General features: G+C 36.3%; 1 protein-coding gene across 3 annotated transcripts in view; it reads right to left on the reverse strand.

Moving 5' to 3' along the window:
• The window catches only part of BMPR1B (bone morphogenetic protein receptor type 1B), a 437645-nt gene that overhangs the window by 7258 nt on the left and 402460 nt on the right, over positions 1–27927 (reverse strand). For all 3 annotated transcript variants that reach the window (XM_077142829.1, XM_077142827.1, XM_077142828.1), the window contains 5 exons: positions 20233–20329; positions 19009–19147; positions 14952–15144; positions 13839–14136; positions 1980–2155 (listed from right to left, as the gene is read on the reverse strand). In XM_077142829.1, the coding sequence (XP_076998944.1) occupies positions 1980–2155; positions 13839–14136; positions 14952–15144; positions 19009–19147; positions 20233–20329 (903 nt within the window). The remainder of the gene's footprint in view (positions 1–1979; positions 2156–13838; positions 14137–14951; positions 15145–19008; positions 19148–20232; positions 20330–27927) is intronic.

A 27927-nucleotide genomic window follows, 5' to 3' on the forward strand; every position in this document is an offset into this window, starting at 1 on the left:
CTAAGGGTGAGCTCCTTACCTAAAAGGTATAGAATCTAGTCAAAGATCAATTATGCAGCAGTAATCAAAACAGTACAAGTGATCATTTTAACACCTCTGAATATTGAAGGATGTCTTCTAACTTATTATGGTTGGTCTCACTAGGGAATCCTCATGCTTGTAGAAAAAAATTATCATGGAAGATAACAGCATTCTCATGCTTTAATTTCCTTCTAATAAAAACGGATGAGTTCTCATAAGTACATGGAATCTTGAATAGAGCGTGAGATTTTGTTGGTTTGCCAGGTTAGCATGATGCCCCGATAAATCCCAGAGTGATTTAGCCAGTGAATAAAGAAGTACTTGCGAAGTCCCCTTGGGGGAATGGGGAGAAAGGAGGAAATAATTCAACTTCCCCATTTGGAGAATTTCTGATATTCTCTTGCAAGCAGTGGGGACAATCAAATCAATAGACCAAGTCCTCAAGAGGCTAAGCCTTCTTAAAATTAGGCCTAAAAATCACCAAAAACTCTTTTGTTGCTCAAATGTGGCCTCTCTCGTCAAGCCATCTCAGGAGGTGAACTCAGTGCCCTCCCTGCTATGTGGGACATGACTCCCAGGGGTGTAAATCTCCCTGACAATGTGGGACAGAAATCCTGGGATGAGCCAAGACCCAGCATCAAGGGATTGAGAAAGCCTTCTTGACCGAAAGAGGGAAGACAGAAATGAGACAAAATAAGGTTTCAGTGGCTGAGAGATTTCAAACAGAATCAAAGGTTATCCTGGAGGTTATTCTGATGTATTACATAGATGTCCCTTTTTAGTTTACGGTGTATTGGAGTGGCTGGAGGGAAGTACCAGAAACTATTGAGCTGCGTTCCAGTAGCCTAGCTTCTTGAAGATGATTGTATAAAGATATAATGTTTACAATGTGACTGTGTGATTGTAAAAGCTTTATGTCTGATGCTCCTTATATGAGGGTATGGACAGATGAGTAAAAAAGTACGGATAAAATAAATAAATAAATAATAGGGGGGGACAGAGGGTAAAATAAATTGGGTAGAGGGAAATACTAGTGGTCAATGAGAAGGAGGGGTAGGAGGTATGGTATAGATGAGCTTTTTCTTTTTTCTTTTTATTTCTTTTCCTGGAATGATGCAAATGTTCTAAAAAATGATCATGGTGATGAATACACAACTATGTGATGATACTGTGAACCATCGATTGTACACCATGTATGGAGTGTATGTGTGTGAAGATTTCTCAATACAAAAAATTCATTTAAATCTGAAAACAAAAAACATCAGGGTAAAAGCAGGTGTCAGAGGACGTGGGTTTTTACCCTGGTTGCCACACAGATCAGCCTCACTAAAGGTTTATTTTCTTGATGAAAAAATGGCAAAGTCCCATTCTGTGTACTTCACAGGGATTTGTGAGGGGTAAATGGAGTTTATAAAATAGTAAAGGATTAGAAATAAACACCCCCCCCCCAAAAAAATGGATGTGTTTAAATTGCTTTACAAGGGAAGTCTTATAGAAAGTAAAGAAATAAAGCAAATAAAAGAATGGGTGTCCCAGCTTGCATTTTTTGTCTCTGTCACCTGTGCAGAGGAGGCTGCAGGGCATTGGGCGTTTGAGCTGGTGCACAGCAGGTGGGGGGAGGAGTGGGAAGGTGTGATTTGATGAGCAATTGCTAAAGAAAGAGCCCAACAAGGAAACAGGGCAATACATATAGTAGAAGCAGGTGATTCTTGAAGAGGCAGGGGAAGCTGCCAGTGTATCTAGAAGAGAACCATCGGTAGGAGGAAAAGTCAGTCAAAGGCGGTTCTAAGTGGTGAAATAACATTTCCTGGGAGAATTATAACTGTGCATGCATAGAAATCAAAGGGAAAATAATAGAAAATCTGATTTTGTGGATAAGGGTTATCCTGATTTCTGATCAGAAAGAAGGAATCTGTGGTAGTTCTTTGTGACTTTTCAAAGATATAACTGTTACTTACCTCCTGATACACATCTTCTAGCAACCTCCCATAGGATGAGCCCAAAACTGTACATGTCGGCCATGATGTAAGACTGAAAGTGATTGCGGTTCAGGCTCTCGTCCAGCACTTCAGGGGGCATATAGCGCTTGGTCCCCACTCGAGTGTTGGGTGGTATGTCAACTTCATTTGTATCACTAAGGAAAGAGTAAAGCACTTTCAGCATTATAGAAAGCCAACAAATGGCAAATCCAGGTATTCTTGAATAAGGACTTTACAAAAAGGTGGGAATAAAAATTTCTGGGGATTAAGAACATTTCCTTGAAAAATATTTCTTGGCAAAATTACCTTAAGTATTCACATCGGATAAAAACCAACTAAGATAAGACTTGGAGTAAAGCTATAACATATACAACTGCACTTCCACTGGATTACATTTAAACTCTAAATAATTGCTAAATATCTATTAAATGTCTAAAGAATGCTTTTCTTCCCGTCATATTTTATCAGCTTTGCTCTTAAAATTGGCATGTACATATTTACAGGGTTTGGCTGGGGCAGAATATTTTAAGTTAAGTCTTGTGACGCCTCTAGATCAGATCTACAAACAAGTAAAAAGGTTAACAAAGGGAAGACTTGGGAATGTTTTATTTTGATCAGCAGCGGCATCTAAAAAAGCTTTCTACTGTCACTATTGTTGCATAAACCAAATGACATTTATCTTTTAAAAACAAGGAGAAAAGAAATATCACAACATGCCCCATTTATTCTTACTTCCCATAGACTGGGAGAAAATCTGTGATGGAAAAATGCCCAAGTCTACAGAGGTATTTGGGAATGACCGCCTGGTTAGCTGGAGGCAGAGTTCTCGGTCCATATTCTGAAGTGGCTGAACCGCCATTGCCCGCTGCATTGATGACTAAGACAGACACAGGCGCCTCTTAGCATGGTGCCAGGCACGTGTCAGATGCACAGTCAGCACTGCTATATCAGAAAATAATGGTATTAAGCAACAAATTCCAGTTTCTATGGATGAAGGAAGGAGTAACAAAACAAAACGTACAAAAACTCATAATCAGACTGACATTTGTGGCAAATCTGGGATAAATCTTCCTCTCTCCTGACTCCCAAGAAAGTTTTTTTTCTCATTTAGTCACATTCTATTGACTCTCAACCCATATATATATATTTCTCCTCAACATAAATAATACATACACACATCCAGCAGGCCACATTTAAAAGCTGTGTCATAGACAATTACTACCAAATTAACCAAAACTCTGATGTCTTTTGGGACAAAGAAAAAACCCTCTGTTCGATCTTAGTCCCTCAATCTCTATCTCTTAAAACATAAAATAGGTGGCGTCATTTGGGAAAATTTAAAGGGTGGTGGTTGTCACTCTGTATAACTCAAAACTGTTTATATTTACCAAAACTTCATTCTTAGAACCTTTGAAAATTCACTTCCAGATAGAATCCTTACTCTAAAGCTATTTCAACAGACATGTCATCAGAAAACGCATTAGGCCTCTCCCGGTCCTGTATGAGCAACAACTTAGAAGGAGGCTCTTTTCCTAAAATAAAAGTGAAAGTGTAAATTTAAAAAGAAAGAAGGAAATAACTAAACAACTACCTTCTTTGCGATCTATGAATATAGATGGTTGTGCTCTAGGCTCTTTTCTCAGAATAATAAAAGAAATTAAAAAGTTAACTCTAAGCATTTACCGTCATCATATTAAAAAAGATGCTGCTTTGTGTATCTAAACAGTAAAAATGGTAAAGGAGGGAAATGTGCCAAGAAGAGGTTTAATGCTAAACTACAAAATTAACAGATTTTAAAGATCCTGAAAAAACTCCACTTCTAACTATAAAGTCATTTCCTTCTTTCTACTCTACTTACTTGAAGATACTAAAGTAAGCGCACACAGTGGGTATTTCACTAAGGGGCTATCTGCCTTTATTATAACTAAATTGAATCATTAGAGGAAGACATGGTTGGGCCCTGGTAGGAATCCTGGGTTCTGGGCAGAGAAAACAAAATGTGGTGGGGGGGGGGGGGGGGGCAGGTTTCATATGGAAACAAGAGATAAAGGGCCTAAATTCCCAAATATATACCAAGAAAGGAAATTACAAATAAATTTAGCATTGGTCCTGTGGGGTACATTTAGAAAGGCTAAAGATATACTCTGAGCACAACTGATAAAGATTTCAGGCAACTCCACACCGTTCTTACTCTCAGCCCCCATAATGATGTATTTGGCCTTGGGTGGTCAGGAAGAGATAATGGAATGTGTGACCTGGTGACATCTATTGGAGAACCAAAAAGTAATTGTTACCTAAGGACAGAATTAAGATTTGTCATCTCTAAACACTTGTTTCCTCAAATACAGCAAGCACATGCAATCAAGGATTTTGCTTGTTCATCCAGTACCACAAAATCAGTTCTTTACACAGGCCATGCTCACCACTCCTGTCTGTCTTCCACCGCCTCTCCCTACCCTGGGTGTCTTTCCCAATAGCATTTTAATAAATATTCTCCCTAGTTAGATTTGAAAAAATATCCCTCTTCCAAGCTGACTGTAAATTCCTTTGGGCCCTGAATATCTGCCTTAATTATTTGGTATGTCCCTAAAGAGTTTGGTCTCAGTTCACATCCACAGTGGGATTTGCGACTGCAGGCAAATAATATACTTTAAATGAAAGAAGGGAAAGTTCTGTTTACAGTAAACTTCGCTATAGATAATTTAAAGTGAAATATAAGCATCCCTGTTATATGTAGACCTTAAGATGAGATACTACCAATATCTAGAAGGATAAACAAAATTGTGTTAAGCAAATTAATTTTGTAAAAGGAGAACTAGTTATCTGAGGGCAAATGCTTTTAGCACTACATGGAATAACAAAGGTGTTCCTTTTGAGTGATCCACGTCTATTTGTCAAATTACCAGATCCTCCTGGACACACAGCTCTGCCCCTGCTTCCCTCAGCAGTGTTTCTACAATTGACACTGTATCTCCCTCTCAGTTTGTCAGGACCCATTCCCAAGTAACAGCAGAGAAAAACTGAACTTGCAAATTGATCTTCAAGGTCAGAAACAGAATTTAAAGTGATTAATGCTGGGCACCAAGACTGAAGGAGGAAAAGAGAGGGAGAGTGAATCAGATGGCATAGTGCACGCAAGAACAGGGATAAAGTAAGAGAAGGAAGGGATCAAGGAGGGAGAAGGAAGCAGAAAGCATCAGGGAGCCTTCATTTTGCCCTGGCCTCCTTTTCCATGGCGGGGCGGGGGGGGGGGGGGGCGGTAGCGGGGAACAGAGGTGGGAAGCAAAGTTGCCAAGTAAAGTTGGATATTGCACAAGGGGAACAGGGTCAGAAAATAACTCCAAACCCACAAATAATCCTGTATACTATAATGAACACACACATATGTAGTCCAAGTATGAAATAATACACAGGAATAATAAATGCCAACTTCAGGATACTGGTTATTTTGGGAGGGATAAAAAGGAATAAATAGGAAAGAGAAAGCAACAAGGACATCTGCAATATTTTCTTTATTTTAAAAGAAAGATCAGATTTAAAAATGGCAATTGCTAACACTTGTTAATGTTCAACTGTTACACAGATGTTTCATATTTTTTATACTTTTCTTTATGCTTAAAATGTATTGTACTTAAATATATTCAAAAGAAAAAGAGTCCAGCAGTGTCAGGAAATAGAAAAAGGTACATTTCAAGGATTAAGGATAGGTTATAGGCATAAGGCCCTGAAGACCCAAAATGAGCTAAAAAAATTAGACGAAACTCCAGAGACGCTGAGTTTCTACCACGGAGAACAGAAAATATTCTGTCAAAAAACATGTATTAAACTATGGGGGAGACATCCCTCTTCTCCCTTTCCATGGAGAAGTGCTGGAGATATGTGAATAAATTGGTCATGCTTGAAGAGTAAGGTTCAGAGAATACAGGGCTAGGTATTTTTACCCATTTAGACTTTTATATGACTGGATTAATACAACTAGATCCAGCAGGGCTTTTGTCCCTGTTAATATGAGTACCAATGCAAAATAGACTTGAGTAGAACTGGGGGAAAATAAAATACAATTTAAAGATAATAAAATAAATTAAGGGATGCCAGGTAATTTTCTCTCTGGGGGGAAAAACATTGTTTTAGAATCATACTTTAATAAATCCTTCTCTTTATGAAGATGAAGAACAGTATAATTTGATAAAACTAAAATACTTAAAATTTTCTGAACAAGAAATGATCAGTAATTTGGGAAGTTATTGTAAGGGGCAAGTTAGGCAGAAGAGAGAAGGCCTGGGGTCATGGCATGCTGTTGAGTCTGCATAGAAAAAAAATCAGGCAAAATATCTTGAAGGCATGGATTTGAGGATTAACTCTTATGCTGTACTGTCCCACAAAAATCCTTAGTAAGAATATCTCCCACCTTGAGCTGGTGGAACATCAGCAGCTTTATTACATGAGAAACATACTATCCATATCGGAGGGATATGGCTGATGGCTGATATGCCAAGGAGGATAACAAACTACTACAAATTCCCAGATATGTTGCAAATGATGTCGTGTTCCTCCACCGTACTGAAGGCATGCTATGGCTACTTTTTTTCTGAATTTTAAATTTGAGGTACCCTCAGCTGGGGTTATGGAAAGAAGCATGAAAATCAAGTTCACAGCCAAAGCCACCCGTATGACAGAGGTATGATCCAGAAAATGCCAGGGTGGTGGAGTAAGAGGGGTACATCGATGACCTACGGCTTCCCAAGTGCATGGACACTTCGAGCAGCTCCCTTCCCAGGATGGGTGCAAAATAAGTGAGAGTCCTCCATGCAGGTGCTTTCAGGTATGGAAAGGGATAAGGGAGAAGACTTTGCTGTGCAGAGAGAGAAAGAGAGAGGTAAATTTTATCACAGACATTATTCAGGTTTTCTGGTACAGGGAGATGATAAAAAGAAGAATTCATTTGGTTTTGTTATTATTTTGAAATTCTCTAGAGACAATGCACCCCCGTATTGCCTGAACAGCTCCACCCATACCCCTTGGTACACACTGACTCCAGGCCTGGTGTGCGTGCTGCAGGTGTGAAAGTCATCGTGGAAAGGAAATCACAGAGCTGCCTGTGGGCGCCAGGTGGGCTGCACGGGGAACCTCTGCACGGGGATCCTCCCACTAGCATCCTGAGCAGGCTGCGGAGTGAAACACGAGCAGCGCCCTGCTCCCTGCAGCAGGACCTTCCTTACTCTCGGCTATTAGGCAATGGATGAAGGGCAGGCAAAAGATTTTAGTTTTTATATATATACACACACACATATATATACACACATACATACACATACATATAATCTCAGCCTTATTTTTATTTAAAATTGTACGGTAATTAAACATCTCAATTATATATCTATACCAAGAATTCTCGCAAACAGTATTATGTAAAGGAAAGACCCACCGCTTGGTTCAGCAGCATGTATACGTCCCACTGTACCGTAAACTGAGGGGACTTTCATAGAAGTCATGAGCAGCGCCCAGGGTGGCCGTGAGAGTCCCATGTGGGCATAGAGGGGTGAACTCCAGCAAGATGCCCCACCCCATTCCCTTTTGTGCACACGTGGGCGGTCTCCCGCCTGGATGCCGTTGATGTCTCAGACAGAGAGGGCAACACAGCAAAAGACAGGAGCAGCAAACATTGCACACCTTCAATAATCTAGAAAGCCTTTTATTTAAAAAAAAAAAAAAAGAACTGAACCTTAAAGGAAGTGTGAAGAGGAGCGAGAAGATGTGAAGCCATTGGTTCGCCTGAGGTGTGTAACTGAAGTCTGAAATTAACTACACACTGAATATACTGGAAGATCTTTAAAACACCTCTTAGAAAGATGAAAAATACATCCAAAAGAATAAAAGATTCTCATGGAATCTTAAAAAGAAGGAGCTGCGCGCATTTGCGTTTCCTGTAGCACCTGGGAAATACCTGTAAAACTGATTGTTGCATTGAACTCTGACCAGGGTTTAACCAGCGATGAGAGTTTCCTGGAGCGCTTTTCCCCAGGCTGCTCTGATTCAGTCGTGAAAACGCTCAGGGCTTTTCAGAAACACAACTCCAGAACTAAAGACTCTTCAAACAGGAGGCTGCAGAAACCTTGACTGGCAGGGCGGGGTCTCCCATGAATTAGCTTAGTTCTATGACTTTGGCAAGTCATTTAAACATGCCACTTGTTTAAAACTATTATGTACACAAATCAAAAAGCCCTTCTAAAAATATATCAGAAAGACTTTGAGGAAAGCCAGTAGCCTCCGGGCTTGCACCCCATCTCCTGTGCACAGAGATGACAATCATTCATTTGCAGATCAGTGTTGCAGCCCAGTCTTCACGGTAGGTTTTCTATTTAAAATTTAATACCTGAGGGGCCCTCAGCCAGGTTTTATTTTCCTCCTCAGAAAATATATTATTCTCACATTGAAGTACCAGAGGGGTTGCTTGATCCTCCAAAGCAAAAAGTAAAAAGCTCTGAAAGTTCCTTAAAGGGATTTCATGCATCAGTATTTTCTCTCCCTAAGAGCAATTCAGGTTAATGGGAACCTCTTGCCACAGCATCACCTGGATTAAATTTCTGTTGGGTAAGATATTCATAAGCACTTACATAATTTTCAAGAGAATATTTGAAGAAACCAGCCAGGATAAAAAATTTACATAAGCAGGAAATCTCTAAGGCAACATCTGCTCTCTTTGCGGCCCTGAACTCCCTTGGGACTCTCCCAGAAATGACTCAAGCCTAAGAGATTATTTTCCATGTAGAAACCATGGTAAAGAATAAGTTTAGCAGGAAGGTGATGTATGAAGATCAAGTTAGCTATGGGCACAAAGGGTTAGTGATGGGCCCACTTGTTACAAAATGTTCTAAATAACTGTGTGTGCGTGTGTACACAACCTACCCCCGTATATGAAACATTCAGGAAAAGAATGGACACTAAAGAAGCATAGTAAAGTAAGAATTAAAATTTAGGCTAAAAAACCAAGGCCCTGAAACATAGAAAACAAAGGACCCCCAAAGTAACAAGATGCAACTTCTTTTTAATGACAGAAGAAACTTGGGCCCCAAATTGGGTAAATGGTAAATGGTCCCACACCTGGGTTCCAGCCATCTGAGGTTCTATGCAGCCAGCGGTCATTACAGTTACAAATCTGAGCCAGCATTCTCATCCTTTTGCTCTCTTGATAAACTGGTCTGTAAATATATTCAAAATAAAGGACTCTGCTTCACTTTCTAAATCAGGGTTTGCAAGAAATTTGTGAGGTTATTAAGAAAATGCATTCTCAATAACTTTGACAGTTCCTAAATTTATTGATTCAATTGCAATTTTGGCATACTTACAAGGGGTCACATTATGTCATGTCAAACAGGAAATGCATTAATTAATTTGGCATGGATACTGCTCTCAAGTGCCCAAGGACAAGTAGGAAAGAGGAGGCATTACTAGCTATATACTCAGAAAAACTGAAAGCAGGGACATGAATAGACATTTGCACACTGATGTTTGTGGCAGCATTATTCATGATTGTCAATGGATGGAGGCAGCACAAGTGCTCATCGACTGATGTGTGATGGGCAAACTGTGGGGGAAATATAATGGAATATTGTACAGCTGCAAGAAGGAAGGAATGAAGTTGTGATGCATGCTATGACATGGACAAAAGTTGAGGACATTATGCTAGCAAAATAAGCCAGATACAGAAGGACAATTATTGTACAGTCTCACTAATATGACCTAATGATAATGAGCAAACTCTTTTGAGTTAAATTCAAAAGCATAGGTTATCAGGAGATAGAAAGAGGGTAGAGATTGGGCAATCAATGCTTAGTACTGAATGTTTAACAAGGTTGATTGTAAAGGTTCGAAAACAGATAGCACAATACTGTGTGGTGTCAACACATATGTAAGTGTAATTAATAAAGCTGAGTGTGAGTGTGGTTGAAAGAGGAAGGTTAGGGTTGTGTATGTCACCAGAAGGAAAGCTAGAGGATAAACACTGGGACTGGGGCGGGCCACAGTGGCTCAGCAGGCAGAGTTCTCGCCTGCCGTGCCAGAGACCTGGGTTTGCGCACTGGTGCCTGCCCATGCAAATAAATAAATAAATAAATAAAAAACTTGGACTATATAACTTAGCAAAACCTAGACTGGATGATAACAGTGGTTAATTGTATGAATATTAGAAAGTTCTGACATGAACTAGATCAAACGTATGTCACCATAACAAGGTATTATTAATAATAAGGTGGTATGTGGGAAAAATACTGTTAATGTGAGCTAAGGTCTATAGTTATCAATAACATTTTTTTTTTTCGCATGGGGCAGGCTCCGGGAATCAAACCCGGGTCTCTGGCATGGCAGGCCAGAACTCTGCCACCGAGCCACTGTCACACCACCCAACGATAACATTTTAATATTCATTAAATCTAAAAAAGGCACTATACCAAAGCTACATGACAATAATAGGGGGATATAAGACATATGGGTTTTATTTTTCAGAAGATTAGAATGTTCTCATATTGACTGTGGTAGTGAATGCGTAAATGTGGTTATATTAAGAGCCATTAATTGTAAACTTAGGATGGATTGTATTTTGTGTGGCTAAAACTGTTTAAAAAGAAAAAAAAAAAGATGAGGCATGTACCAAAATAATCATAATACAAGACAGACAAGGGCCAGTAAATTACTACAGGAGAACAGAAGATGGGGTCATTATTCCTAGCTGGGGGAAAAGCAAGGTGACTTAAAGATAATCCAAGACTGAACTGGGTCCATGTTGAGGAGCACAGGTACTCCAGGCTAGGGACTGTGTAATCAAAAGCAAGGCAGTACGAGCATAATATATGGAGAACATGCAAGTAGTTCAGTGTTGGAAAAGGAAACACTCATGTCAGCTATTTTGGAGATATGAAACTGGAAAGGTATCTCTGGAGCTAGGAAAGGAGACTTTTTTTGTTCATCCCACAGTCAGTATGGAATCATTAATTCAACCCTTATAAAATGTTTCAGTAACAAGTAATGGGTACCAGGGAAAGACCCAAAGAACGCAAAGTTGAAAAATACATGTTTTCTGCTTTCAAGGTGCACACTATTCCCTGGGAGTGACACTAATTATCACATAGCAGTGAGAATGGTACAGATAGGGTCACATGGGAGGATATAGGAAGATAGACCAACAAAACTCAAACTTATAAGGGTATAAAAGGAGAAACTGTAAGGACGGATAGTAGTTATCTAGATAGAAAAGGGGTTGATAGAGGTACAGGTAAAGAAAGAACATTTAAAAACTTGAAGATGAAAAAATATGAAGTGCTTTAGAATAAGAGTAAATGGTTTAAGTGTGGGAGGGTGGTAGGAAACGGGCTAGAGAACAGCTCTCAGTCCTAAAAGGAAGAGCCTACTGCAAACAAGGGAGTCTAACTACATTTTAACCCACAGCCATAGGAAATTATGAAATTTTTATGATTTTCCAACATAAAACTTTGAGAAAATAAATCTTGCAGTGGCATGTAGAAAGGACTGGAGAGAGGAGAGCCAAAGAGGAAGTAAGTGCAACATGCTATGTACCAGAATTTAGAAACATGGTGCAGAGGGTCCAAACTGGCATAGTATAAGTAGAAATATCATGAAGAGAGAATTCACTTAATTGAGCAAATTAAAATGTAGGGAACAAAGAAAGGAGATGTCAGACACCTCATGTTTTGGAATGGATCAACTCAGAGACAAGGAGTGCTTTCAAGCAAAACAGTCAACTGAGAAGGAAAAGCAGATCCAACCAGAAGTCTAGCATGGAAAAATATTTAAGAGGTAAAAAGAGAGCAGAACAGAAAGAGAGAAAAGATCAACCTGGAGTATGCAGGCTCATCATAAAATAGAAGGAAAAATGTGTACTGCCTAAAAGATATGAAAGTAGGATCTTGAACAGACATTTGCATACTGATGTTCACGGCAGCATTACTCACAATTACTAAAAGGTGGAAGCAACCCAAGTGTCCATCAATTGATGAACAGATAAATAAATGTGGTACATATATACAACAGAATATTATTCAGGCATAAAAAGGAATGAAGTTCTGAAACATGCAACTACATGGATGAACCCTGAAAACAATATGTTGAGTAAAATAAGTCAGAATAAAAGGGCAAATATATAATCTCACTGATAGGAAATAATTAAAATAAATACACTCATAGAGTCAGAATCTAAAATATAGGTTACAAGGGGATGGGCTTGGTGGAGGGAATGGGAATGGGGAGCTAATGCTCAAATTGTACAGAGTTTCTGTTTGGGTTGATTGTAAAGTTTTGGTAATAGATGGTGATGACGATAGATAACATTGTAAAAATAATTAACAATACTGAATTATACAGGTGAATGTGGTTTAATGGAGAACTTCTGGGTTGTATACATGTTACTGGTATAAAAATTTATTTAGGACTGTACAGCACAAACAGTGAGCCCTGTTGTAAATGATGGATGTTAGTTAATAGTACAATGATAAAACTGTTCTTTCATGAGCTGTAACAAATGTATTAATGCAAGGTGTTAATAGTAGGGTGGGATGCAGGAACTCTGTATTTTTGCATGATTGTTCTCCAAACCCACAACTTTTCTACTATTAAAAAGTGTTCAGCCCTATGTACACTGAGCTGAAAACTAAGAAAAGGTGTCTGGTGAGAAATATCAGTGGCATTCTCTCAATAAAGCAGCCTCGGGAGAGGATAGAGTAGAAGCCAAATTACAAGATATTAAGAACTACTGAGTTGTGAAAGCAGGTTATTCTTTGGAACTCTTTGGAGAAATTTAGCAGTGAAGCGAAGAGAAAAAGGTTAGTAACTTGAGAAGCATCATGGGAATTTTTATTTTTAGTAGAGGAGACTTGAAAAGGTTTGTAGGTCAGAAAGAAGAATCCAGAAGGAGAAAGGATTTAATAATCTTTATTGGCAGAAGGTTCATATTTCTAATTTAAATCTACAACCCAAATCATTTCCTCTCACTGTGTTCTTAAAGAACTGCAATTTACCATTCTCAGAATGGTGAAGAACTTCATATATTTGGGCCCATTATTAAATCACAACTCAGCCTTCATTTCTGGGTTGAAACTACCAATCCATTTGCCCTTTCTCATGAGCTTTACTTTGCAAACTTTTAATCATCTCCACAGCTTTACCTTTATGCCCGCCTCCACATTCTACAGACTGTACTTTGGAAAAACAAATCCACAAGATGGTCCAGCATTTAATAAGGGATAAGCCCAAATTGAATTTTTATAAAGGTACTTATATGAAGACTTCAACATCTGACAACCACTGAATGGTCTGGTTTACATGCCTAGGTACTATATGCACTGTTAAAGCTAAAGTAGAATAGGGTTGAATATTGGTTGAACCTTGCATATTAGTTTTTAATATTGCTCATAAAACACTTATGCAATTTCTCTCTCCTATACCATAGAAAAAACTTTGCTGTTATCACTATAGAATATGTACATTTTCTCTGATCTCTCTTCCTACTTACAAATGCTGTGCAGAAATCTGACCACTTGTTACCAGGCATTAGCGCTCTACCTTTTTTCCTATAAAGTTGCATGACAACTTCTAACCTAATGTAAAAATGCCTCTAAGCCAGGTCACTGAAAACAAAAAACAGCACTGACCCTTACTCTGTGTTGCAAATAAAATGTTTCTTTTTTTTCTGCCACGAAAAGTTGAAATTAATAAAAGTCTTCAGCTACCAAATATCCTAGAAGCACTGAACTGAAAAAAAAATGTACATTCCATAAAACGTGATAGAAAAGAATCATAAAAAGTGTATGTGTTCACCTTGATACTAACCTAATAAATTTAACAGCCAGGCCCAGGTCAGCTATACAGCACGTTCCGTTTTTCTTTACTAGGATGTTCTTACTTTTCAGATCTCGATGGGCAATTGCTGGCTTGCCTTGAGTACTAAAGATTTCGGTGTGTAGGTGACATAAGCCACTGACGGAAGTGTATGCCAACTTCAGCATCGACTTTGCGTCTAGGGTGCTGGACTTCAAATAATCATAAAGGGAACCATTCTCATGATAGTCCGTGATTAGGTACAGCTGGGTCCATGATCCTGTTCCTTTTATATCTGCAGCAATGAACCCTAAGAGGGAAAGGACAAAAGGGTTTGGAGGTCAGGGCTTTCTGAATAGTGTCAAGAATAATGCATACTCTCAAAGGTCATTCTTTGTCGTGAGTATCTTTCGTTTAGCATCTCATTCAATTTTTTGACTATGCCCATGCCTGTAATAAATCATACCAAATAAAAGCAATGAAAACATGGGAGTAGAGAAAGAATAAGAGTTTTCATCTGAAAACATGATACCTTTCTAATTAGTAGTTGATATTCAGATTACTTTTCGGATAAGAGGAAATATTGCATGGTACTATAATTACATATAAGACCCTGATTACAAAACATTGTCTTGAAAGAGTTAAGGATAACCCCCGCTGATTAGCTTATATGCTTCCCATTTGAATGATCCAGCTTGATCACTTTTACCTTGAGAAGACAAAAAAAGTAAGTCGATTCTTGATATAAACTCTTGATGTAAATGAATCCTACAGAAGAAAATGCCTTTAACTGTTCACAATATTTACACAAAAATATGTTCCTTCATGTCCCTAAGAAAGCCTAGGAAATTGTGATATTATATTTGCATTTCCTGTCTCTGAAGAGAAAATATTTTAGAGTATCCCACTTCCAGCCCAACATTCGTTCCGAGAAGTAGCCTTAGTCATATCTTCTGTGAGGTCTCCCATTAGAACCTTCCAACATTCTGGGGCCCATGCCAAGAAGAGAATTTCTCTATATTTCATAACAGGTCTAGACAGATGATTCAAAATGCAGATGTTAACAGGAAAAAAAAAGAAGAAAGCTAGGGAGCCCTGAACATTGCTATACAGATTTTTACTCACCCAAAATATTTTCATGCCTCATCAACACTGTCTGATATATTTCTGTCTCTCTGAACCAGCTGGCTTCCTCTGTAGTGAAGAACACTTTCACAGCTACCTTTTCGCCACGCCACTTTCCCATCCAAACTTCCCCATAGCGACCTTTTCCAATCTGTTTCACCATCTGAATCTGCTTAGCTATAGTTCTTTGGACCTGTTAAATCCCAAAACACACTGTTAGTGTAGTCACAGCACAACAGATTTGTTTAATCTCTTTTTCTCCAAAGAAAAAACAATTATTGCATGCAGAGTATATTTAGTCAGTAGCTTTTCTTTTTATGGATAAGTTATTTGCATTTATTTATTAATTTATGCCGTATTTTTTTAAACCGACTTGAGATTGATTCTGGATTTTGAACGCCCAAAAGAATGTTTCACATGACTAAATACTTCATTCTACCTATTATGTGAATTTCCTAGGGAAAATATCTGAATGGGTTCACAGTAATTGGCGTAAATAGCTTACTTTTCACTCCCCCCCCCCACAACAATACAACGTGACTATGGATAAAATATAATAAATAAAATAAAATTGTAACCATTGTGAGGCTCACAAGAAAATAAATCACCAAGAAAAGGGAAAGGGAGAGAAGAAAGGAGAGAGGGAGGGAGGAAGGACAGAGAGAGAAATAAGGAAGTAGTTAAATTACTGAAGAGAGGAAACTTCCCACATCTATTAAAGAAACATTATATTTAATTTATAGCTATTCCAAAGTATTGTTCATGTATGCCTATAAAATGTTTTTAATATAGACAGTTTTGCATTTATGTCTTCTCTAATGAGAATTTATTTTTATAGTGAAAGTACTAATAGAATTGGTAAGGCTTAATAGAATAGTAATCACATAGCTCAATGATAAAGAGTTACCAAAATATATTCAAAAATTAAAAATACAGTAGAATACATTTGAGTTTTGAGATTTACTATACTATCTAAGGGCCTGAATATAACTAGAAAAATTTAAAACTATGTGATTTATTTGGTCTTTTATTTGCTTTAGCAAATGTTTCTCATCGTTTGGTACTTAAATTTTCATTCTTTATTACATTGTTAGATATCAATTTTTGAAAATCTAATTGTATAAATGAAGTGCCTGTAAGATAAAATCACTATAATTGTGATTCAAAAATGAGAAGAACTATTTCATGTGAACTGGGAACAACTGAATGTATAAGGATTTATAAGGACTAATCTCTATTTTAGAAATGTCAGCTTATCTGTTGGTCAGATATCTGATCGTCTCTCATGATTAAGTCCATGGACAGATAGGAACACTGGAAAATAAGAAATTTTAATTCATATTGCTATGAATACAGCTTTGTATCCTCTAATATGTCTCTGAGTTAGCAGTACATGTACACATGCCTACATATAAATATACTGTTTAAAATAGTTTGCTATTATTATTGATTTAATAATACATATTGGAAAGATTTTTCACACAAATTTTTTCTTACTGAATGGCTTAAATTTAAATTACTTAAATAGATATTTTAGTAACTACTACTAAAATAGTAATATTACTATTTAGATATTTTTGACCCTTTCCTTCCTTTATGAGATCAAATAAATAGGATACACAAAATAACCATAATATGTTACTATTTATGGAAATAATACATAATATGTGTTAAATAATATGCCAGGCATTTATTATATACATATATATATACACAAACACACACACACATACAGGTACACATATGCATATATAGAAAAAGGAGGTGCACATACTCTCTTAATTCTTACAACAATCCTTGATATTCCTTCCTTTTGAGGAAAGAAGAAATGGAAATTTTATAAGAAAAGAGAAGGTAAAATTAAAGGACATGTATATAATGGCATTTGGTAATCTTTGGTTTAGATATGTGTTTACATATGAGGCATGAATATGCCCTTTATGTTAATGCTATAAATAACAAATCAGTATTAGGGTGAGATACTTTCAAAATAATATATGAAGAAACTATTGGCCACCGCTGCATTGTTCACCTTAAAAAGTAAAATCAGATCTTAAATCTGTAATACTGAGATTTTTTCGACACTGAACTGGGTTTTAGAGAATGCTCCATCCTATTTCTGTCCCATATATGCATTCCTTTGTGTTATTTAACCAGTGTTTCACATCTCACAGTTATGAGCACAGATCGCCTAAGCTCAAATTCTGGTTTCTGCTTATACTGTCTCCTTGACTGCTCTGGGCTGATGTTCCCTGATGTGTGATACTGGGGTATATTTTTAGTAATGCCTCATAAGGTAGCTATGAGGGTTAAATCAGACCATACTTGTAAAGTTTTGGAATAGTTTCTGGCCAGGATTGGAAAACCCATGCAATGTGGCTTGAGAGTCTGTTTCTTAACCATTATGTGATGGTTAGCCAAATGCTGTTTTTTTTTGTTATCTAGGTTATAGTAACATGATAGCATTTTTAACAGATATTAAAACTAGGAGCTGAAAATTTTTAAAACAAATTATTGAGCAGCCTCTTGCTTGAATCAAGCATTCCATTACTGATACAAAGTGAGTAAAATAAAATCTCCAACTTTAAAGGGGTCACAGTCTACCCAAAAGGCACAGATACATGACACCAATTTTAATGCTATTTTAAACAACTATTTGGGGAGTAGAAGCAAAACATATGACAGAAGGCAAAGGGATTGGCTAGTCTGGAGTAACTGGGAAGTTTGCACATAAAAGTAAAAGGTAAACGAGGCCTCGAGGACTAAGTTAGAGGAACACTCCACAACGAGGTTTCAGTTGAAGACATGGACTTTGAAAACATAGGTTGCATTTAGGAAACAGGTACTTCAGGGTGATGCCAGAGCTCAGGAAGCAGGGGGAGCAGAGGTGGGAGGAGGGGAGGGGTGGGCAGGTCCTGCTTACTCACTGTCCACGCTCTGCTAAAAAGGCAGATCACTATGTACTACGTGTCTATCTAGGGAGGTAACAGAAGGTCAATGTTTTTAGACTGATAAATCTGTAGAAATGAGAAAGATGGGCTGGAATGAAGGAACCACTGGAAGACCTGAAACTGTTTTCAATTCCTAGACACAAGCATCTGATTCACTGACACCAAAGAGGGTTTTACTACTTGAACTTTTCTTTAAAAATAAAACAATAATACAGAGATTTTAGAATAGAAGAACTGCATCTGCTACATATTAATTAGAATCTAAGCATAAAAAAAGAATAATATAAAATCTAAGCAATTTTATAATACCAAGTAAATAAAATTTAAAAAGCTAAAGTCATAGCATTTTGGTCATAATTGACTTATGCACAAGTTGTTTTCTGCTTGGTCTTAAAAATATTATTTTTAGTACCAAAAAAAGGCCCTAAAAGAAATCAAGTACGATACGCAAAGTCAAAGACGACCATAAAGATTAGGAAAATCAGCCCAGGAGTTTATTAAGGAAAATACTTATCATTAAAAATATTGTTTCCAACCTGAATCCCAACACTGTTTTTCCATGGTCCTAAAGGAACCAAATGCTTTCCTCATTAAAACAAATGCCTTGGATTTAGTATATATATTTTTCCAAGATTGGAAGTGTTGACCATCAGAAAATGAAACCTCTCCTGAGCGGAAAACCCAAGACTTCACCCTGAAACATAAACCCTGCAGCTGAAACACACCCTTCTCCCTTTGTAGAAGTACTCATATCCCAGTTGGTGTAAAACTTTTGCCTTCAAAAGTTAGGCCAAAGTGCAGTAATGTGATCCTTCAGAAAACAGAAGGAAGATGATTCCATGTTTAATGTTTTCTAATCTGTTCCTTATCAAAACATCAGAAGGTCTAGATTGTAACAATACACTTACAAAAAACATATCAAACCAACCATCCATATGTCAAAATGTTATCAGGATGCTCTGCATCTGAGATCTGACTTCCAGCTGTCTGCACAGAACTTCCCCCTGCCCAGCGCCCTATCTGTTTCAGTAAAAAGACACCCTGCCTTGCTGGACTTTTCCTTTCCGAGGACATCCCTTTAAATTCCAGACAGGTTCTTCTCCTACCAGCAGAGGGAGGCCTGACCCGCTTCCTGAGCTTTGAGACTGTTCGATTAAGTCTCTCAAGGATTCTCCAGGAGGAATGTAAGTCTCGTCCTGTTCCAACCCAATGCTATACCGAGGTCTGGTTTCTTGTCTCTTATACCTGAAGATGGATAAAGGAATATAATTTTGGACACTGAAATGTAAAGACAGGGGTAAACCATTGCCAATAAAACAGTAACCACAGTAGGATTTATTTTTGCACATACATCTGAAACAAGACTAAAAACTTAGATGTGTATTAACCTTAGTAACAAATTATGACTTCTAAAATAAAAATTATAATTATTTTGCTAACCTGTTTTTTAAATTGAACTACACATTTTCGATCATTCTCAACAGTTTATCATTTCTCTTTGCTATTCTATCCGACTACATATAGCCAAGCAGACTACATCCTGCACTTCTTATACATCTTTAATATTAATTCCCTAAAATCTTTTCCTTTAAGGTCTCTAATACATTAAAAATGCAAATTTTTGACCATTGAAAGATATTACAGTTGATTCTCATCTAAGGTAATACATTTAAAAATAACTTAGATATGTTAAATAAAATTAAACTCAACATTTTTTTTCAATTACCTCTTCAATTAGAAATGAATTTATTTGAATCAACTAATCTACCCATTTGCAGGATTTGTAAAAAATGAATATTAAATTGCTCAAAAGGCAAAATAAAGGTCCTTGATATTCCACAAAATTGAAAATAAGTAGGTGACCAAAAATAACTTGTACACTTAATTTCAATATGACAACTGAACTCATTTTCTCTTAATAATTTACCTACAAATTATCTTTAAAATCTCTCAATCCTAAAGGAGAATATTTTTTGTACAGGAAATAATGACTTACCAGAGATACACTAAGTTCAATATGGCCTTTACTTTGCCTACAATCAAACCTTAGTAGCAACCAGTGTCTGAATTCCCTAATCACTCTAATCTCCCTAAAGATGAAATTTATCTATGCAGTTTTAATGTCCGCAGCCAAAACGAGATATGTATCTACTTATAATTTTACTGGAACAAATATTTATCAGTAGCAACTTATTTTTTCCAGTTAAATATAATATCTAATTAGGTCAAAGGAAGTTGTGGTAAAAATATCCCCAGGCAAATGCAGGTAAAATATTAATATAAAAAAGACAACAAGAACTCAAAATTCTACAGCTATGTTGGAAACTTACCTGAAGTAACAGAATAAAATAATAAAGACCAAGAGCAAACTACAGACAGTCACAGATATCAGTAAGGCCTTGTGGTGTATCGGTCCATCAACAAAATCTGAAATTAAATAGAAAGTAAAGGCAAAGTAAAAAGAATATTCCACTTAAAAATTAAGAAGAAAAGCTTTCCTAAAGTACTTGCTCAGCTCCATAGGCAAGATTTGAAAGGTACTTTTAACATGGTATTGATAAGAAAAGTAAGATATACTCAAAGTTAAACAAGTTGGACTAGCATGAATCATCATTCATTTCGGCCCTTGTTTCAAGGGCATGCATTTCGACCTACTGGAATGAAGTAGGCCTGACATCAAGTAAAATCACAGAATATGAACACATGTAAATGAATCAGTGTCTCTGAAATATAAATAGAAGCTTATCTATATTCCAAACCAAACTGATGAATTTACAGGTTTTTCTCGTGTGGTTTCTGGAGAACTTTTTATCATAAATTTGTCTAAAAATATATATACATTCATTGTACAGAAAACACAAAGTCATCTTATGATGGATACAAAGGAATGGGACATCTCAAATGTTATCATATATAGAATATATGGGTATGAATCATTTTAAACAAAGATGTCTTTCAAAAATATGTAGCTCAATTTTTCATAAATGGAGTCATATTTTTAAAAAATGGGTATGTTTTCTAGTCAAAGAATTATTATGTGATATCTTTATAGAACAAATTATGAATTCTTTTTCACTTTGTTTTAACTCTGGTTCATGACAAATCTGATTACCTAGAGCATGATTTCTCAAACTTTATATAAATAAGAATTACTTGGAGAACTTTATACAGATGCACATTTACTAACTTCAACCCCAAAGATTTTTATTAAAAGTAAAAATCAAAGTATTTTAACTTCTAACAATCATCCTAGATGATTTTTATACAGGTGGACTCTTGAATATAGTTTAAGAAAACTGGCTTGAAATCAAGTGCATTTACATAGTTATAGAGTTTTTCTAATACCATTCTTATTTAGGGAATTGTATAGACTTGAGAGAGTAAATACTGTTACTTAATTTTAAAGAGGAATTTTTTCAATTTATGACTTTGATTATTAAAGACAAGAAGTTTTCCAACTGTGCTATACACTTCTAACTGTATGGCTACTTAAACATTTTGACTGGGAACCTTACCCCACACAATGTAATTTTTTTTTTTTATCATTCACAAGTATTATATGTTCCATGAAGAGAAATTTGGAAACATCAACAAAGTAAAACAACTCACTACTCAGGAGAACTTGTTGCTAACATTTTAGTGTATGCCTTTGCAGAAAAAATGCTCATGAGGAAACTATTTTACAAAAAGGCATTATAAACCAACAAAATCTCATGTCCTATAGGCTGAGACCCCAGTCTTGGGGTTTGTTCATATGAAACTTAACCCCACAAAGAATAGGTCAAGTCTACTTAAAATTTAGGCCTAAGAGTCACCCCCAAGAGAGCCTCTTTTGTTGCTCAGATGTGGCCTCTCTCTCTAGCCAACATGATGAGCAGTCTCACCACCCTCCCCTTCTCTGCGTGGGACATGACTCCCAGGGGTGTGGACCTTCCTGGCAACGTGGGACAGAAATCCTGGAATGAGCTGAGACTCAGCATCAAGGGACTGAGAAAAACCCTAGAATGAGCTGAGAATTAACATCAAGGAATTGAGAGAACCTTCTTGACCAAAGGGGGAAGAGTGAAATGAGACTAAGTGTCAATGGCTGAAAGATTCCAAACAGAGTCGAGAGGTTATCCTGGAGGTTATTCTTATGCATTAAGTAGATATCACCTTGTTGTTCAAGATGAAGTGGAGAGACTGGAGGGAACTGCCTGAAAATGTAGAGCTGTGTTCCAGTAGCCATGTTTCTTGATGATGATTGAACAATGATATAGCTTTCACAATGAGATTCTGTGAATGTGAAAACCTTGTGTCTGATGCTCCTTTTAGCTGCTATATCAACAGAAGAGTAGAACATATGTAATAACAATAAATAATCAGGGGGAACAAATGTTAAAATAAAATTAGTTTGAAATGCTAGTGGTAAATGAAAGCGAGGGGTAAGGGGTATGGTATGTATAATCTTTTTTTTCTCTGTTATCATTTTATTTCTTTTTCTGTTGTCTTTTTATTTCTTTTTCTAGATTGATGCAAATGTTCTAAGAAATGATGAATATGCAACTATGTGATGATATTAAGAATTACTGATTGTATATGTAGAATGGAATGATAATGTTTTATTTGTTAATTTTTTTAATTAATAAAAAGTTTAAAAAAGGTATTATAATATATATATATATGTTTATTGCTTTTCAACTAGATTGTTTTCATATAATATTGCAAACATTTTCCAAAACTATTTCTCTGCAATATGATTTTTTAAATCTATATAGTATTATGCATGGATATATCCTAATTATAGGGACAATCTTCTATTATTGTATATTTACAAAAGACCCAAGATTTTGCTATAATAAATAATTCTGCAATTAACAGTCTTACACACACATCCTTGCATAATCAAGAATTACTGCCTTTATCTAGATTCTTAGAAGTAGCACTGTTAGTTCAAAGGATATATATTTTAAGACGTTTCATATATACTGTCAAAATATCCTTTTAAAATATTGCAACAGTTTATATTTTCTTGATCAACATGAACGTATGTTTTAATTATTTATCCTGAAATAATTTCAGCCTTAAGGAAAACTAAGGATAAAGAAATCCAATGTGCATACCTTCACTCAGATTTCCTATTGTTAACATTTTATCACTTTTGTTTTAAGAATTTCTCTCTTTTACTCTCTAGTCTGCCTACTTATTTATTTATCATAAATTTGCATGTATGTGTGTGTATGCATGCATGAATTATTGTTAGATTATTTGAAGTCGCAGACATAATGTTCATACCTGTACTTATTTCAGAGTGCATTTCCTAAGAACAAGGACATTTCTTACAAAATGATAATACAATCATCAAAATCAGGAAAATTAACCTGAACATATAAACTGAAAGTAAATCTCACTATTAAGATTACTTATTATAAACCTAAATCCACAGATCTTTACACTAATTTCTTTTTCAAACATCATGGTCAATGTTGTGATTTACTCACCAGTCGAAAACATACATATTTACAACTAATTGCAATCTACACTACTTGTAAAGTCTTAGAGTACATGCATCTGAAAAAACTGAGAGAACATTTAAAGCTAAAACTTCTATCTCAATAACGTTAACTCAGAAATGTTGCTAATGGTCATGGAAAAAGACATTCAAAAACCTGAAACACAATGGTATATGTCCAAAAGCCCTTGGGGCTTTAATGCAAACAGGAATCATATATAATTAGCACATACATTATCTAAAACATATTGATTAGTAAAGCTTGAAAATAATTTGTAGGCTCTTAAAATTAAGCAGGCTAAAATTTTACTCAATGACTTGTCTTAGTAAACTTCTTCCTGCAACCCTCTCTCCACGAGACATATGCAAAGGTTACAACAACCCAAGGTGGGCACAGTATCTCAGCCAGTGAAAGCAAAATTCACAATATTTTTTTTGTAAATAGAGATGTAAAAGTACCATTAAACACACATATGCAAATATGGTTGCTAAAAACATTAGCATCAAATGCACTTCCGATTTTAAAGATAAACAAAAACCAAAGGCCTGACTTTGCATAAAGCCAACGAAAACTGGATGTTCAATTAAAACTAGAAGAGCTAACCACGTGATCACAACCTGTTATCGGTATGTGAATATAGAATACTTTTTCATTCCTGTGAATTTACTCCTTTTACTAAAATTCTCAGCCTCATCGCCTTTCACTTTCCATGTCAGTGCAGGATACACCCTGAACAGCAAAAATGCCATATTCATTATTCATCTGATCATATTTCTGCTTTATGAGATCAGTGAGACCAGCAGGGATCTAAGCAGTCCTTTCCTTATGTACCAAGGACTTTAAAGGCTTGCATTACCTTCCCATTTTCCTTTTCTTTGCCTCAATAACCGTATCCCCTGCAGCTCATCCACTGCCTCCTTGTCTCTGTCATGAATAGATGATCCTTATCAATAAGCCTTTTGTTTCTGTTGGCCACACTGGTTATGTTTTCATCTGCCATTACCTGTGCTCAGAACATTAACAATGTAAACATTCAAGTCACTGCCAGAGCCACGGAAAGGGAACACTTCCAGATGCCTATTAGGATAACAGCAGAGCCTGACATTCTCTCTGCGCGGCAGATCTCTACCTGTGCTGTCACTCCAACTGCACCAGGAGGGGAAAACCTGAGCTCTCCCCTGGGAAGTCTGGTTCACTCAAAGAGGCAAGTAATGAAAGAATCAGGAGTGCTCTCATAACAAAATAGCATTCTGTCACTACTTGTCTCCTCTTTGATAAATATGTGGTTTGTAACTGCTTAAAATGCCTGGACTCTATTTATAATGCCAGAAGATGGTTAATAATTGCCATAAGAAACTGAAGAGGAAAAAAAATCAGACAACTAGAAAGACTCTTGGACCAAAGACCTCTTCACATATGTGGTTTCTGTAATCATGGATAAATTAGGAACATTTTTCTATTAATGGAGCACAAAGTATTTGAAAAGCATATTCTTGTTAGATGTTTTTAGTCAATAAACATTATTACACTACTTATTTTTATCATATATTGGGATCGCCTCTTATAGTAAACTTAAGAAATAAATTCTCTGTAAGAACAAACCCATCACATTCTAAGGATTTTCCTGCATAAAAATATTTAGGATTACATTTCCCGATAACAAAGGTTAAGACAGAAAATTCTTATATTCAGATTATTGTGCTCAATGAGAAAGAAAGCAACTAATCTTTAAATTCCTTGCATCTCTCCCATATATAAATGTAACCTGAAATTCCAAAATAGCTAGGAGCTGAACACTTCAAGAAATGTTAAAACTACTCTCTGGCAAGGAATCTAGCTCAGACTTGTGTATTGGCAATATCAGTCAAAGGGGTAGCGTCTCTGCCCAAAGCACTCCTATAACAATTCCCAAGGAACCAGGGTTTCAAAGAGAGAGTTCATTACTAAGCGCAAAGATGGAGATCCGATGGCTTACTGGCCTAAAGACCTGTCCCCCTGAACTGCAGTGACTGTTAGTTTTATGGTGTCAAATGATGGGGCAGGTTTTATAATGAGCACAATGGTTGGAGATGAAGAAATTAGAGATGATCTAATTCTTGAGCATGTACAGAGTGATTATGTGCTTATCACAGAACATATGTGATAAAATGGTGGCTTGAATATGATGACGGGCATGATTTTTAAGTATTATAATGAATGAGGTTTAGGTCACTTACAGGTGAAAGTTTCAGTTAATGCACATGACAGGCAGGCCACATTATGGTTAGATCCAGCCTCTTCTGTGTTTATAGCTTTGAACTTGGGGTGGGTTACTCCTGGGCTGACTCAAGCCCCTTCATTAATAAACATTAGGGGCTGTGTTTAGTGATCATAAAACTCTAAAGTGGAAAAACAGGATAAGGGGGCACAAGTGAGGGTCAGTCGCAAGATTTCTACAAGGACAAGATAAAGGCTATATAGTTACACAGTCATTATCAGAGATCAAAGCACCTGGGTCAGTAATTTCAGGTATTTCCCTTTGTCTAGTCTAATATACTAGAAACTAAAATGATTCACTAATCATAATCATTTGTTAAATCCTAACTTCTCAGCTACATTGGCTTATATCATTTTGGACATAACATATGTATCAGAAGGAAAGTCTTGGCACTAATCTTTCTCTGCTAGACACTATCACATATTCAATCTGTCTGTGTCATGGAGAATATGGGAGATACTGGTTAAATACTTGTTACCTGAAGAGGTTTAATTTGTAATTGGCAATAAATTAGGGATAGTAATTTTTTTTTTTATTTGTAAGCTGCTCAGAGTGTACATTTGTGTGTGTAGATATACAAAAAAATTAAGTAGGAAAATAATTAATTTTTTACTTTGAAAAGCTTTCACTATAATTTGCCTTAAACTACATTGATATTAACATATTTCAAAACAGTAAGGTTTCTGATACCTTTACTACAAATCTAGTAAGTACAAATGCTGTATTCAAACACTTAAATTTATTTCAAAAAATTATATAAATTTTAGCTTATTTCATGAAAGCTAAATCAGAGTATCCCATTTAATATTAACCTAGGGTTTCTATTGATTTATTTTAACTTCAATCTATTTTTTTTTTTTTTGAGTTAACACTTCATTATTTACTGTCTTAGATAGGGCTCAAATACCTCAAACTTTAAAACAGACTCAACTGAGCTCATTTCTCAGAGGGATATGTTGTTGGTGGTACATTCCTCCAGTTTTTATTCTCTATTTTTCTTCACACTTTTCCGCATTGTCTTATTTCTCTAAGTATTCGTTTTAAAAAGTACACAAACATAGGTGATTATAACAAGTAATTTTGAAAAAAAAAAAAAAAGCACCTCATGAAATTATCCTGCCTATCCCATATTCCATATTCCAAGAGAACATTTTACTCCCAATACCTTGCTCAAACCATCTGATCTGATACTTAAGAGTCTCTGAGCACACCACCCCTTTCTGTTCCGGTGGACACTTCACCACTAATTCTCAGGCCAAGAGCCAGACTCCACGGCACCACAACTTCTCCCTAGAAGCCTCTATGTCAAAACAAACATCTCTCTTCCTACTCTTTGTACCAGCTGCGGGTTACTGGCTTCCCAGAATCATATTTTATTGTTTATGATGAAGGTGTTGCATTTGATCTAATTATTTTTCACATTTCCTTCTTAGAAGGAGAATAACTGCTATCCCCAGGGTATTCTCTGGTTTGCTGGTGCTACAATGGAATAAGCCAAACAAATGGAAAACTAATGTCCATAAAAGAATGTAAGCTGCATTCTGTCACTTTCCCTCTTCTTTTCTGAAACTATTTTGTTTTTATAGACAAATAAAATTTCAAGGACATAAATAGACATTATGAAATATTTGTTGAATGAGGTAGTTTACATCTCATTTCCTGCTAAGGGTGTGTAAGTTTAAAATAAAAAACAAGAGTCTTCTCTCTGAGAATATTCCAGATGGGGGGGAGGGAGGAATTCTTTTTTTTTTTTTAATGAGAACCTTTATTTTTAGGGATTTCCCCATACACTTAGTAATTCTCTCATCTGTAATATTAGAATATCACCCAGGCCTGTTATTACTCAATCCCTGGTAATACACACGACTCCTGATAAGGCTCATCATTTAACTTTGTTGGAAGAGCAGTTATTTAAGAGCAACAAAAACAAGACTGTGAGCTGGAACCTTCAGCCTGTCATCCTTTTAATGCTACAGCCTCTGCTTTATAATAATTTGACATAGATGGCATTGCCTAGGATAGCGGTTCTCAAAGTGTGGTCTCTGGAAGAGTAGCATCAAAATCATCTTGGAATTCATTAAAAATGTAAATTTTGTTTGCCCCCCACCCCCCAGATCTACTGAACAGAACCTGGGATGGGGCCCAGCAATCTATGTTTTAACAAACCCTTCAGGAGATTCTGTTGCACCTACAATTTGAGGATTATAAGCTAAGTACACAACTGGGACATAAATGTTAAATTAAAGGAAATAAAGAAGGAAAGAAATAAAGAACAG

The sequence above is a fragment of the Tamandua tetradactyla genome, chromosome 24, assembly GCF_023851605.1.
Source record: "Tamandua tetradactyla isolate mTamTet1 chromosome 24, mTamTet1.pri, whole genome shotgun sequence".
Taxonomy (NCBI): domain Eukaryota; kingdom Metazoa; phylum Chordata; class Mammalia; order Pilosa; family Myrmecophagidae; genus Tamandua; species Tamandua tetradactyla.